At 40.2% G+C, this 14,820-nt stretch overlaps 1 protein-coding gene across 7 annotated transcripts; it reads right to left on the bottom strand.

Moving 5' to 3' along the window:
• Window positions 1–138: 138 nt before the first annotated feature.
• LOC121756961 (receptor-like protein EIX2) lies at window positions 139–8,297 on the bottom strand. 7 transcript variants are annotated; one of them, XM_042152403.1, is made up of 4 exons: window positions 7,622–8,297; window positions 727–822; window positions 411–450; window positions 139–333 (listed from the first exon to the last, which is right to left on the bottom strand). In XM_042152403.1, the coding sequence occupies exons 1-4, from the start codon at window positions 8,123–8,125 to the stop codon at window positions 305–307; spliced, it is 669 nt and encodes a 222-aa protein (XP_042008337.1). In that variant the 5' UTR covers window positions 8,126–8,297; the 3' UTR covers window positions 139–304. The 7 variants fall into 6 exon arrangements, 6 of the variants coding, with proteins under 6 accessions (XP_042008337.1, XP_042008336.1, XP_042008335.1 ...); XM_042152402.1 differs by having other exon boundaries at window positions 422–450; XR_006041138.1 differs by having other exon boundaries at window positions 411–822.
• Between the last annotated feature and the right edge of the window lie 6,523 nt (window positions 8,298–14,820).

The following is a 14,820-nucleotide window of genomic DNA, read 5'->3' as shown; positions in this document are numbered from 1 at the left end:
CAGTAAAACCCAAAAAAATGACTGACCCAACAGTATATTTGGGCTGAAAATTTGGGCCAAGTGGTCCAACCGATCGAAAAAAAATTAGACCGATTGTCCAATCGATTGGCAATTGAAACTAAAAAATATAACATATAACTGTCCCACATCGGTGTCAAGAGAAAACTGAAACTAGTATATAAGTCTCATGGGCCCCTCCTCCTATCACCAATTGGTTTTAGGATGGAACCCATGGATTTATATCATGGTATCAAAGCAGGTTATTAAGGTGGGGACTCAGAGAGAGTTCATCACCGTCCCAAGGCTACATTTCCCGACCGTCTGTCCTTAACCCTGTGAGCAAACAAAATGTCAGAAACCACCGAGAGTTCAAACACAGATCCACATAACACAAACACTTAAAACCAAACCAATTTTCCACCAGATTTCGCGGCACAATTTGTCGAATTCCTGAAATTTAAGGAATTTTCATCAGGGCACAGCTCGAAAAACCCCTCAACCCAGTCAGAATCGCTGGGGGAAGTAACCATCAAAACAAAGCTCAACGGGAACAACTATCCCCTATGGGCCAACCTGATGAAGAGGGCTATTGGCTGTAAAGGGCTGACCTCTCACATAATAGGAGTTTCAGACCCCGAACCGCCGATAACCGACCCAAATTACCCGAGGTGGCAGCAGAGAGATCACTGCACCTTCAATTGGATTATCAACAACATCGAATCTGACCTTGTAAATGAAGTTTCTCAATACGCGACCGCCAAGGACCTTTGGGAGGTGACAATCACGTATGGCAGCGGGAGAGATCCATTTCAGGTGTACGACCTACACAAACAATGTATGACGATCAAACAAGGAGGAATGACCTTGGAAGCATTGTGTCAAAAATTACAGGATCTGTGGATATCCATAGACGCCTGAGATCCAAGCACGATTGACTATCCTCCGTCAATCGAGAAAGACAATCAACGGACCCAAAGGATGAGGGTGTATCAGTTTCTTACCGCACTCGATGGACGGTATGAATCGGTGAAGAAAGAGATCATCAACAAAGAGCCATTACCGACTCCTCGAGAGGCATACGCGATGGTGAGGCGCAATGCCGACAATGCGCAAATATTGAAACCTACCGAACAACCAGACTCCGGAATTGGAGCGGGATTGATCGTATTCGACTGCAACAGGACCAGTCAGCCTCCACCGCCACCACCGGCGCCGTCCCGGTATCCAGCCAATCACCGCAAAGGCGACGAAGATAAAAGCAAATTGTTTTGTAGCCATTGCGGAGGAAAGAGGCATACAAAAGATACCTGCTTCCTCATTCATGGGTATCCCGAATGGTGGAATGAAATGAAGAAATCCAAGCTCCGGAGGGCGGCGAATCGCGGCGGACCGAGGGCATCGGCATCAGCAGCAGCGGCGGTCGGAGGCCAAGCCGCCTACGCCGAGCACGCGGCGGGTGGCTTCGGTACTCCAACCACCACCGGAAATTATGGCGGACGCAGGGAGGAGAAAGCCATGGCCACTGTCACGGCGGCGAGAGTGCAGATTGGAGGAGAAGCAAACGCGGCGGACCCGTCTAGGGTTTGGAGTGAAGGTAAATGGGGGGTTCTCTATTTGAACCCTCCAAGTTCTGCCAAATCACGTTTTTTACCCCATCCCCATAGACTTATTGTTTCTAGCCACAAAACTCCTCACATATTGCACCCCGTACCCCACTTCAAAAATAACTCCTCTAAACTCCCCAAAATTCCTCATAAACACATTCCAGCCCCTAAACCTTGTGAAAATCTTGTGATACATCCCACAATAAAATGCCAAAATTCCTTTGAAGCCTTGGCCATGTCATCTACCTCAGAAATAGGAGAAAAGAATAAAAATTGGATTTTTGATTGTGGTGCAACTGACACAATGTCTTTTGATATGTCTGATTTTGAAAGTGTTTCCAAGTCAAATAAAACCCATGTTCAAACTGCGAGTGGAGATCTGGCACCTGTTCAGGGGGCGGGAACCATCACTATCTCCCAAACCCTTCGACTCTCGAATTGCTTATTTGTTCCGTCACTATCTCACAAATTATTGTCAGTTAGTAATGCGACTAAAGAATTGAACTGCAAGTTACTAATGCAGCCTCGTTTCTGTTTACTGCAGGATACCCAAACGGGGACGATAGTTGGGCGTGGCACTGAACGACACGGACTGTACTATGTGGATGAGGTGGCCCATCAGAGTACTGCGTTGCTGTCTCACGGACTGACCGATAAGCAGGCTTGGCTTTGGCATCGCCGGTTAGGGCACCCATCTATAGGATATTTCCGTCTGCTTTTTCCTAAGTTGAATTCTTCTTTTACCTTTAATTGTTAAACATGTTTTTTGGCCAAAAGCCATAGACATTCGTTTAAGTTAAATAATACTAGAGTGAAAACTCCATTTTCATTAATTCATTCGGATGTGTGGGGTCCTGCACCTGTTACTGGGAGATCGGGCTTTCGCTATTTTTTGTTGTTTGTTGATGATTATACACGCATGACTTGGGTTTGTTTCTTAAAAACAAAATCTGAAGTTTTTGACAAGTTCACCCAATTCTATACCTTCGTACAAACTCAATACAAACACAATATCCAAATCCTTCGATCCGATAATGGGGGGGAGTTTGTCAATTCTAAAATGTAGTCTTTCTTCACTGAAAAGGGATTAGTCCACCAAACCACCTGTCCACATACTCCTGAACAGAACGGGGTAGCAGAAAGGAAAAACCGATATATTCTAGAAGTCACACGAGCCTTCCTAATCAAATCCCGAATCCCAAAATCTTTTTGGCCAGAAGCCGTAGCCACTGCTGTCTACCTTCTAAACCGTCTCCCTACCAAAATCCTGGACTTCAAAACACCTTTGGACATCCTATCTGCCCAAGCCACTATCCCATCATCTCTTCATCTAGAACCTAGGATATTTGGGTGCTCCGTCTTTGTCCATATTCCCAAACACGAGCGGTCTAAATTATCCCCTTGTGCTGTTAAATGTGTTTTCCTAGGGTATGGCCGGAATCAAAAGGGCTACAGATGCTATGATCCTAAAACAAGAACCATGTATACCACCATGAACTGTGACTTTGTTGAGGGAGAATACTTCTATAGCCAACCTAGCGGTCAGGGGGAGAGTCGACCAAAAATTCCGGAAACTGACTCACTAGGCTGGCTACCGACACCAATACCCGAGCCTACACCAAACCAGGAAGAGAATCACAACAGTCAGGGGGAGGGAAACTTGACGAGTCCAAGTCAACCTGTTCTAAACGTCGGTCCACCAGAGACAGTTAGCGGTAACGCCGGGCCGTCAAGTTCTAATGTGCAGGACGAGGAGTTCGGCGACACCTCGCTATCTACCCCGGTCAGGGATCCTGAGGTAAATAGTCATAACTCTGGAAATATTACTCCTGTGGAAGAAACTAATAGTGACAGGGAGAATGAGGAAATTGAGGAACAAGCAGACATGGGTTATGAGTTACCGCTAAGGAGTACGAGAGGCGTTCCTCCTCGGCGATACTCTCTAGACTGGAAAGGACGAAAGTCCCAATATTCTGTAACTAATCTTGTGCAGGGACATCTCAGAGAAATGGCTAGAGCTTTTGAAGCTGCCCTCTATGAGGATGAGATTCCTCAATCCTTTGAGGAGGCGATGAAACACAAACATTGGAGGGAGGCAATGAAGAAAGAGATAGATGCCTTAATAAAGAATGGAACATGGGAGAAGTGTACTCTACCAAAGGGAAAGAAGCCAGTAGAATGTCGATGGGTCTTCACAATCAAAAGACAAGCAGATGGTTCAATCGAGAGGTATAAAGCACGACTGGTGGCTAAGGGATACACTCAGGTCTATGGAGTGGATTATGCAGAGACGTTCTCTCCGGTAGCCAAGCTACAGTTAGAACACTGCTGTCTATAGCTGCATCTAGAGATTGGCCTTTACATCAGCTGGATGTCACTAACGCCTTTTTACATTGAGAGTTGGAAGAAAATAAGGAAGTCTACATGGATGCCCCTCCAGGTTTTCTTGGAGAATTTGGAGACGGACAGGTGTGCAGATTGAGGAAAACCTTGTATGGACTAAAACAGTCTCCCCAGATATGGTTTGGGAGATTCTGTCAGGCAATGTTCAAGCATGAGTATGAACAAAGCCACTCTGACCACACATTGTTCATTAAGAAGAAGGACAGCAAGGTGACATGTCTGATCATCTATGTGGACAACATGATTCTCACAGGAGACGATGAAGAGGAAATCAAGAATCTGAAGGAGAATCTATCTAAGGAGTTCGAGATGAAAGAGTTGGGGGCACTGAAATATTTCCTTGGAATCGAAGTCTTGAGATCGAAGAAGGGAATCTTCCTCAGACAGAAGAAGTACGTACTGGATTTACTAGCAGAGACTGGTTTACTAGATTGCAAGCCCTCAGATATTCCTATGGTATCCAACCATGGATTGAAGATAGAAGAAGGAGCAAAGCTAGCTGACCGGGAGAAGTATCAACGATTGGTGGGAAAGTTGATCTATCTCTCACATACTCGACCAGATATTACCTATGCAGTTGGTATAGTCAGTCAGTTTATGCACAAACCGCAAGAAGACCATATGGAGGCTGCCTTGAAGATTGTAAGATATCTGAAGGGGGCTGTAGGATACGGGGTACTCCTAGAAAAAAGGAGGAGATCTGGAGGTTCATGGATACACTGACGCTGATTGGGCAAGCAATCCAGTTGACAGGAAATCTACGGGAGGATACTTCACGTTCGTAGGGGGAAACCTGGTCACTTGGAGAAGCAAGAAACAAAAGGTCGTTGCCTTATCTAGTGCGGAAGCAGAGTTCCGAGGAATCAAGAGTGGTTTAACGGAGATTATGTGGTTGCGGAGGTTACTTACGGAGATAGGATTTCCTCCAACACAGAAGAGTCAGTTATTCTGCGACAACAAGGTGGCGATCAGTATTTCAGAAAATCCAGTGCAACATGACAGGACTAAGCATGTGGAAGTAGATCGACATTTCATTAAGGAGAACCTAGAAAAAGGAGTCATAGAATTTCTTTTTGTGAGGTCAGAGGATCAGCTGGCAGACATCTTAACCAAAGCTGTGAATTCTAAAGTGTTCAAAGAAGTTCTTGGCAAGTTGAGCATCGGAGATGCCGCGGCTCAACTTGAGGGGGAGTGTCAAACCCTAGAAGACACAATTCAAGGAAAGAATCAAGGAAAGAAATAAATCTATTTTAGGAGAATACCAATTAGTGATTATACCTAGAATAGATTGATATGTTTCCAAATATACTTGTATTTCTCTCCTATAAAAAGAGATCATTGTATACAATGTAAAACACACAGAAATACAGAAATAAGAGAATCATAAACTTTGTTCTTTGCAATTCACCATGCCTAGCCTTTTATCCCTTATCCCTCTCGGTTACCATCTTCAAGAAGGAGAGTCTAAACACATTGCATATTTTTACATTATTGAAACATACACACCACAGTTAGAAAAACATAAAATGATCATACAGAGGATGTGATTCTTCTCCATTTGACAATGACAAACACACAGAGCTTGTTCCACATCCTTTCTTCCAAACCAAAATAGGCATCTCTCCACCTCCTGCTCAACACTAATAAACTGCAAACCATTAATAGATCACATAAAGAGTTTCTTGATAGATCAAGTGATTCCAACTGCTTCATGTCTCCAATATGATCAGGCACCAAACCAACCAACTCATTTCTTGACAAATTAAGGGATTTCAATTCCAATAAATATGTCACCTCAGTTGGGATTTCTCCATGCAAACTGTTGTTTGAAATATCAATAGTAGTGACCAAGGGAATAATGGTGTCATACTGCAGTTTACTTCTCTTTATGACTATCAATGCACTCTCTATAAACCCTCCTATATAGACTGAGAAAGAATAGATGGACTTTTCACCACCACACAGTTTGTACAGATCAGGCATGCTTTTCTTCACAGCCATTGCAGTGAAGTTGTGAACACACCTTGGTATCACGCCCGAGAGTTCGTTGTTTGAGAGATCCAATATCTGGAGATAGCTCAGCTGGCAAAGCTCGGGCGATATCTCACCACTCAGATTGTTTGAGTGCAATATGAGAATCCTCAACTCGACTAGGCTTGTTCCTATCCACGTCGGTATATCCCCACCAAGTCTGTTATCTGCTAGCCCCATCTTCAGCATCTTCTTGCAGTTGTGCATTGAAGAAGGTATGCGCCCTGAAAAACTGTTGTTTTGAAGATTCAAAGATAGCAGATTTGCAAGAAGGCCAATAGAAGTTGGGATGCTTCCAAATAGTTGATTGTTGCCTATGTTGATATACTTCAAAGAAGGCCATTTCATCCAACAATCTGGCAACTCCCCACTTAATTGATTGTCTCCCAAGTGAAGGATCTCCAACTAGTATGTTTCATATGTGTCATCACATAGAAAGTGAGCTATGTCTCCAGAGAACGAGTAACTCGATAAATCCAGCTCCCTCAATCTGTCTCCAACTGGTTGCTACTCGTGTACACATATTGATTTTCTGTAGAGCCATGAATATCCGGTATGTTTCCATGGAGGTGATTGTGAGATAGATTCAAAAACTGAATCTCCCAAAACCAGCTAGGAACACCATCTGAGAAGATTCCAGTATCAAACAAGTCAAGATAAGCTGAAAGATTCTTCTGCCTCAGAATCCAAGAAGGAATCTGGGAGCCATTACTTAAGCTCCAAGATCCTAATCTAAGTTGCTTAAGTTGGAAAGGAGGACTCCAATCCTCACCTAATCTCAAACTCAACTCATTTTGAGAAGCAGTTAATATCTTCAATTTTGTGAGATTTGCAAACAGACTTTCCCTCACAACCCCTTTCAACTTGTTGCCACCAATGTGAAGCCTTTCAAGATTGCAAAGGTGGCCCAAACTATCGGGAAGATCTCCGGTTAAATTGTTTCGGGATAGTCCCAAAACTTGCAACGATGATGACAACTTCCCCAAGTTTCTGGGAATCATACCCGAAAACGAATTCTTATTAAGAAAAAGTCGTTCAAGACTCTTGAATTCTCCTAGTTGGTCTATTAACGAACCGGAAAGCTGATTAAACTGCAAATTTAGCTCTTCCAAACCTTCCAAAGAGCATTTTGACATATTTCCAAATGAATCAGACATGGTCCCCTCAAATCTATTGAAAGACAAGGACAGTTTTTTAACTCTGCACAAGTTTGTAAACTGTCTTGGTATTGTACCATGTAGGAAATTGAAATCCAAATAGATGAATTCCAATTCCTTACAAGTATTGTACAGCGAACTAGGAACAGTGGAATTGAGAAAATTAGAAGATATATCAATATACTTGAGTTTGGTAGCATTGCAACTACTTGGAATGGGCCCTACAAAGGAGTTGTTTCTTAGATCAAGATAACTAAGATTTCTCAGCCCCAAAATCCATGTTGGAAACTCCAAGGATTGGAATTTGTTAGAAGAGAGATCAATTAGAGTTAAAGATGTAACATTGAGACTATTTAAAGGAAATATGTAATCAAGGCTGCAATTCTGAAAATGAAGCTTTTGCAAAGAAGGGAGTGTGTTGATCACCTGCAACCACTCCTTTGCTCTGCTGAGGTTCACATAGTTCATGTTGAGAGCCTCCAATCTCGAAAGCTGCGAGAGCCATCGAAGGGTGTCAACATGTAGCAGGTTCGGAGAGGCCACACGCGCTACATACTCCATCTCCGGATAGCCAGCGAGATGTATGCTGTGGTAGTGGTTCAGGTGATCTCCCCATACCATGTTTGAAAACCCGACCACGTCCAAACTGCGCAGACGTGTGAGGTTTCCGATGGTATGGGGGATCTTTCCGTGGAAACCGGCGAAGGAGAGGTTCAAGTGCTCGAGATTGGTGAGTGAGGCGATGAAGGAAGGGATTGTTTGATGGAAGGTGTTGAGGTTCAGGTCGAGATGAGTCAAGTGGGAGAGATTGGCAAGAGATGGATTTATTTGGCCTCTTAAGCCGAAACCGGAGAGGTGGAGGCGGTGAACATGGCCGGTTGAATTGTTGCAGGTCACGGCCTTCCTTTTGCAGCAAATTGACGTCGACATTCCATGAAGAGAGATGATGGTAGGGATCGATTACAGAGTTCTTGAAGCTCAGAAGGGAGTGTTGTTCAATGAGTGGGCAGAATAAGGCGTTGCATAATCTTAGAAAAATCACAAAAAATAACAAAACCGACACATTTGGATTGGGACACTCATAGTTTGTTTGACGGGGACTACAAAGAATTGTGATCAACTTGTTTCGATTTAAAACAAATAATGCCAGCCAGTGTCTTGACTTGTTCTATTATATGAATATTCTTTTTTTATTCTTTATTTTGTCTTCTTTCTTTTTGTTTATTTTTTCTTTTATTTTTATTTTTGTTTAATTCATTAAATATAATTTTTATAAATTTCAATTAATATGGAATGAAATGAATATGGCGCCACCTTATACTCCGCCACTAATGGCGAAGCTAGGAATTCAATAGGGCCCCAAGTCACGGTTAATAGTTATAGGGTTCCTTCAATGTCAGTGACAAGTCAGAAATTCAAAATATTTACTACTAATATTTATTATTTTCAATTTTTATGTAAATATAATATAGATGAAAAAAAATTTCAGTTATGAAGTGATAATAATTTAAAATTATCATAATTAATAACGTAAAAGAGAGTATAATAGATTATTATTAGAATATACACCTGTATTGCATAAGCAGAAGAAGAGTGAAGAAAAAGTAAGAAGAGAAAGCATAAATAGAGAAAAGGGTAGAAATATGTCGCCAGAGGGTTTCTAATTTGCGCCATCTAGGTCACGAGATGCTGTCTCCAACCATCTGGGCCATAAATATGACATATGTATTTCTTTTTGCATTTACTCCTTCTGTCCCATAAAAATATGGGGAATGGATATAACATGAGAATTAAGAAAAAATTGGTAAAATAAGAGAGAAAAAGAGAATGATATATTAAAGTAAGAGAGATGAGAAAAATGGTAGTTAAAGTAGTGTTACTATATAGCGGGACCTACAGTATTAAATTGATATAATTTTCTAAAAGTGGAATGCACATATTTTTATGGGACGGACGAAAATGAAAAGTGCATATATTTTAATGGGACAGAGGGAGTATGATATTTAGGGAATTAAAAAATTGATGGGGGGACCACGGCCCCCTGGCCACAAGGTGGCTTCGCCACTATCCACCACGTCAGCATTTTATCATCCTACCCATTCACCTGCAGTGGGGCGCTCTACAGCCCGCCTTATTTTTTTAACTACTCCCTCCGTCCCTTAAAATTTGGCATTATTTGACCCGTCACGAGTTTTAAGAAATGTAATAGAAAGTGAGTTGAAAAAGTTAGTGGCATGTGAGTCCTACTTTTATATATTAGTTTTAAAATAAAATGTGAGTGAGAATGAGTTAGTGGAATGTGGGTTTACTACAAAAAATGGTAAAATTGAAAAGTGACAAATTATTAGGGACATACGAAAAAGGAAATAAGTGACAAATTTTTAGGGACGAAGGGAGTATTATTTTGTATTTATTTTCTTATATTTATGTATGCTGTAAATTAGCAAAATAAATATAAAAACACCAAAAAATAAAGGTAAACCATACCTTTGCTTAATTTAAAAAAAAGTTAAAACGATAGGAAGGATGGAAATAAAAACAAATGCACTATAGATAAGGCGGGAGACCTGGTTTAGTCCACTCCCAACTGGCGTTGGAGATCATCAATCATCTTCTTGAGGTATTAGGCTTGTCTCGGGTCCTGGCACTCCCTAAGGGCATTGTGCGTGTCTAACAACGTCCTCTGCATGGCGTCCCTGACCAAGTTCCCGTAGGCATGCGCCGCAACCAAAGGCGGAGCCGGGTTTTGTGAGGTCGTCGCCTTCCCCTTCCCCTTCCCCATGTTCTTAGCAGATTTGTTGCCAATGGGACGCTGAGTGGACATCGGTGTGCCAGAACTCTCATCCTCGTACAGAGTCTGGTTGAGGTCCATCGGAGGTGCGCCGTCGTCGCTGCTCATGTAATCGCCACTGGCGGTGTTCTTCGTCCGCTTCGACGAAGCGGACGCCCCTCCTTGGAACTTCTGCATATCCTTCACGATGAGCCAAGAACTGTAGTGCCTGAACTCGCCGTACATTGACGACGCCAACACTTTGCCGCGTACATCAGACACATTCTCGCCGCTGCCTTGCTCCCTCAAGCACTTCATGAATTCGGCCGAGAACCAATTGAGCTACTTCTTCACCTAATCTCAGTGCTTGCGGAGCTACTCCCTCTTGCGCTGCTTGTACGAGGCCGCTGATTTGTTTGCGTTGTAATGCGCAGGGATGCGTTCCCCAATTTTTCTTTGGTTGTTGGCGAACATCGGGTCCTCCGAAATATCAACCTAATATGTCATCAGAAGCACGGTCTCCTCGATGCTGTAGATCATCCTCCCTGAGGCAAATTCTTTGTTGATCCCTGGATGAGACAACTTCTGGGCTTTGTACTTCATTTTTTTCTTCCTTTCCTTGGGGGCGGGGGTGGGGCTCGGCTCCATGTCGGAGAGTTTGTAGGAATCCGTGGTAAATTCTGAATCATACTAGGTGTTCGGATCCCAGTCGGACTCGACGAAACTCGGTGTATCGAACGGCCGGTATTCGTCAAGTTCTGTACCCGACCACCGGGCACCGCCGCCGCCGAACATCGGCATTCCATCGGGACTATTCGGATTCGGGAAATCATCAGGATTCATTCTTCAATTGATAGAAATTGAAACGGGGGAAGAGAGTGGAGTGAAAGATGTGAAATGAAGTATATGAGTGGTGATGTATATAGAAGAAATAAAAAAATAAATAGATAAGAAAATGCATCGCATCCTTCGCTCCTATTGACATACTTGGATTTTGCATGATTTTAGAGTGTAGTCTAGGATGATTTAGATTATGTTTTATCTTTGTTTGACATGATTATGGCTACATTTCTACATTCTAGTATTTTGACATGTTTGTTGAAATATGATTGAAAAAAATTAGAAAAAGGTACAAAATATGTAGATGTGCCACAACCTTAGTTCGAGGCAATTCTGCTGACGATATTAAATTCCAATCAGCCCCCAATGCATATCATTATCTTCTTCTTTGAAAGAGCTTTGCGTCGGTACCTCGTACGCCTCAATCGAAGTTCGGTAGAAGAAGTTATGGCCGTTATTAAAACACTGCGACATGTAAATTCACACGGCCGGGTTCAACTGATACAACATTGGACTTCCAGTAAGGGGTCGAAAAGCTTCACGCGGCCAGATGAATTTTACCCTTACAAATGCAGTGGCCAGGTGCGCTGTTTTGGCGAGTTAATTTTGCTGAAACACGATTTTTGAAGGACAAAAAAGGCTAGGGATGCAGAGACTGCTGATTGATTCACTACCTACCGCCTCCTACACTCACACACACCCCAAGAACACCTTCGAGAGAGAGATTTGAAGATTGAAGACTCTACATCGGAAGATTGAAGCTTCACTCCGTAGATCTATCTCACGGGAGTAATTAGTATCTTTTTATCCATGTAATTGTTGAATTCCTTTATGTTAAACTTGGTTTTCTACATGAACATGAGTAGCTAAACCTTTCTTGTAGAATTATTGATGATGATGCACTAATTTCATAGTTTTTATTCAATCAATTTTGTTCTTACCTTGCTCTTGTAGTTGTTTGATTATTCTTGGGTTTATTCCTTTCAATTGCTTGATCACCACTTGATTGTGTAGGATTAATTAGATTAATCGGGAGATGAAATAGTTACTTTGGAAATATCAATAATTCACACCTTAATTCAATAAAACTCGGGAGAGTTGAGGTTTTGAGTGAGGTCTTTGATCTCATCGTGCTTACGAGAGTTAGGGGTTTAGGATTGAAGGGGACTTCAATCCTAGCACCTAATCTACATGTTTTTCACCTCGGGAGGGGGTTTAATCTATAATTGTGATTGACCTAATAACTCTGGGGACACCAAAAGGTAAGGCAAATAGATTGGATAAGAGCTTGCAATTGTGCATCGGATCCTTGAGTTCTACAACTTTCTCCATATTATCTTTTCACTTCTTATTTACTTGTTCTTATTTGTTTGCTTGCTTATTATATGCTTTTGTTATTGTTAGAACAAACCAAACCTACTCCGGTTGTCTGGATAGTAATTAATATTTGTTTGTGGTAGTTAAGTTGGTACAAATTTATCTTTGTGGGATAAGATACTCTAGCTTACTAATCGTTGCACTAGCCCCGTAGACTTGCGGGTGTTACTTGTGTTAAAATAAGTTGAGTCACCTATCGTCTGCACCCCCTCAATGGGGCGGAAAATAGGCCGGAGGATGCGAAATCCGAAGTCATCGTCCCCGGAAGAAGCGTAGGGTGTGGAGGAAGGAGAAGCCATCGTCCGTGCACCTGCAGTGGCGGATGATGGGGTATAGGATGCATCGGGCGGGCTATCCTCCGCCCCATTATGTGGGATAGGATGCATCGCAAATAGCATTAATAGTTAATCATTTATATAAATTAAATAAATACATTAATTTTGAAGGATTAAAGTTTTACTAATAATGATTTACTATGTGACAAATTGTTAATATGACAAATATTGGCGGACGGACAAAAAAGAAAATTAGTGACAAGTAATGGTAAACAGATGGAGTATTTCTTTCACATGCTATATTGTTTTCTTAGTTCACACACGCATTGTGTGAAAGTACACTATGCTTACCGTCTATGAACTATGAAAACAATATATTCCATTCGTCCCCCGTTATATGTATAAGTTTTTTTATTTTGGTCTCTCCCTTATTAATTGTTTCACTTCATTATTATTACCTTTGGTAATGGAGTTAACATTTCACTAACTCATTTCACTTGTATATTATATTATATATAATAGTAGAACTCACATACTATTAATTTTTTCAATTCACCTTTTTTTACGTATTTATTATAAGTGTGAGTCAAAGTGGAACATATATTGAATGCTTAACGAGGGACGGGATGTTTTAATATAAGTGTGAGTCAAAGTGGAACATATATTGAATCCTCGACGAGGGACGGGGAGAGGGGGAGAGTATTCATTTCCAATATATTAAAATTTAGTAATATGATGTAATAGAGTATAGATTACTTTTAAATATTTTGGTTACAATATATTAAAATTTAGCAACACCTTATTCAAGATTTTTACTAATTAAGGAGTAATTTCTAAAACCTTATAAGAATATCTTGGTATTGCTTAGAGTTTTATTTGAATTATTTTATAAATATTTTATAGTTAATGAGAACAATATCGTTTGTATATATAGTTAATAGAAGTGAGCCGGTTCTGGGTCGGACCGGGTCGGTTCTACGCCAGACTATATGGCACGGCTACATTTATTTCATATACAAATGTAAAGCCTTCAGGTAGTTTAGCTCTTACTTAGAAAGAGCAATGTCAGTAGAAAAGCCTTCATTTTTCAAGGTTCTTGCCACCTTAGATATCAAAAAGCAGCTGGTAAGCTATTATCTTAATTAAGCCTATATATATACATATACTGATTGATTAGTTGCTAAATATATTTTTTATTTGAGCAATTACTAAATAAGGAATATTTTCTAAAACCTTATAAGAATATTTTGGTATTGCTTAGAGTTTAATTTGAACTATTTTATTAAATTTTTATAGTTAAAAAGAAAATTTTTTGTTTCTATATATACCTAATAGAAGTATTTGTTGAATTATTTTATGTTTAATTCAATTGTACTAAATAATTATTTTTTTAAGCATATGTTGGTGGATCTGTTGGAAGTCCTATTATTATAAGTGATATTGTAACATATGAACGAAATATATCTCTTACGGAAGGGAGCACTATTGTTCCATCTTCGTTGTATCAATCTGGAGGTATTCTTTTATCACTATTGAGATGGAATTTTATTAACTTTATGTTTATGTAAGTTTAATGAATTCGGTATACTGCATTTATAACTATTTTTATTGTTTATTTTTGTTAATATTATCATAATATTCGATAATTAATATTATTATATTTAACCAATTCTTTGCTCCTAACGCTTTTTAGTTTTTAATTTTTTTATTCATTTGTAAATGTGCTAATAGAAATACAAAATATTTAACTGTAGATTATTGGGATATTGGTGATGCATTGTTCTCCTGTTCGCATTGTGGTGCGTTGTTTTGGTACGAGGAACGTCTTGGCAAACCGAATAAACCGAAGAGTCCGAGATATTCCCTTTGTTGTATGAATGAGAATATTGAGCTTCCTCTGATGATCAGACCACCTGATGTTTTATTGTGTTTGATGTTCTCTAACGATGCCAAATGTAACCACTTCTTGAATAACATTCGTTCATATAATTCTATGTTTTGTTTTACTTCTTTAGGAGGTAAAATTCATAATACTATGAACACCGGTGGTTCTCCTCCTGTTTTAAAATGGATGATAAATTTTGTTCTTTATATTATTTGTAGCTTAATTCAATTTAAATAGTTATTAAATTCTACATAACAATTAAAATGGTTCGTAATATATTTTATTTATGTTAATTTTGGAAACTGTTTACAAAATTCATTCTTTATTACATACAAGTAATTTCCTTATAAACAATTGAAAAAAACTGAATAGTTTTACATATATAGTAGGGCTGGCAATTTATGACCTGACACGTTAATCCAACGCGAATCAACACGAAAATATTGAGTTTGGGTCAAGTCTTTTTGGATTCATGTCC

Source organism: Salvia splendens, chromosome 12, assembly GCF_004379255.2.
Source record: "Salvia splendens isolate huo1 chromosome 12, SspV2, whole genome shotgun sequence".
Taxonomy (NCBI): Eukaryota; Viridiplantae; Streptophyta; class Magnoliopsida; order Lamiales; family Lamiaceae; genus Salvia; species Salvia splendens.
This window is presented reverse-complemented; position numbering and strand designations above follow the sequence as displayed.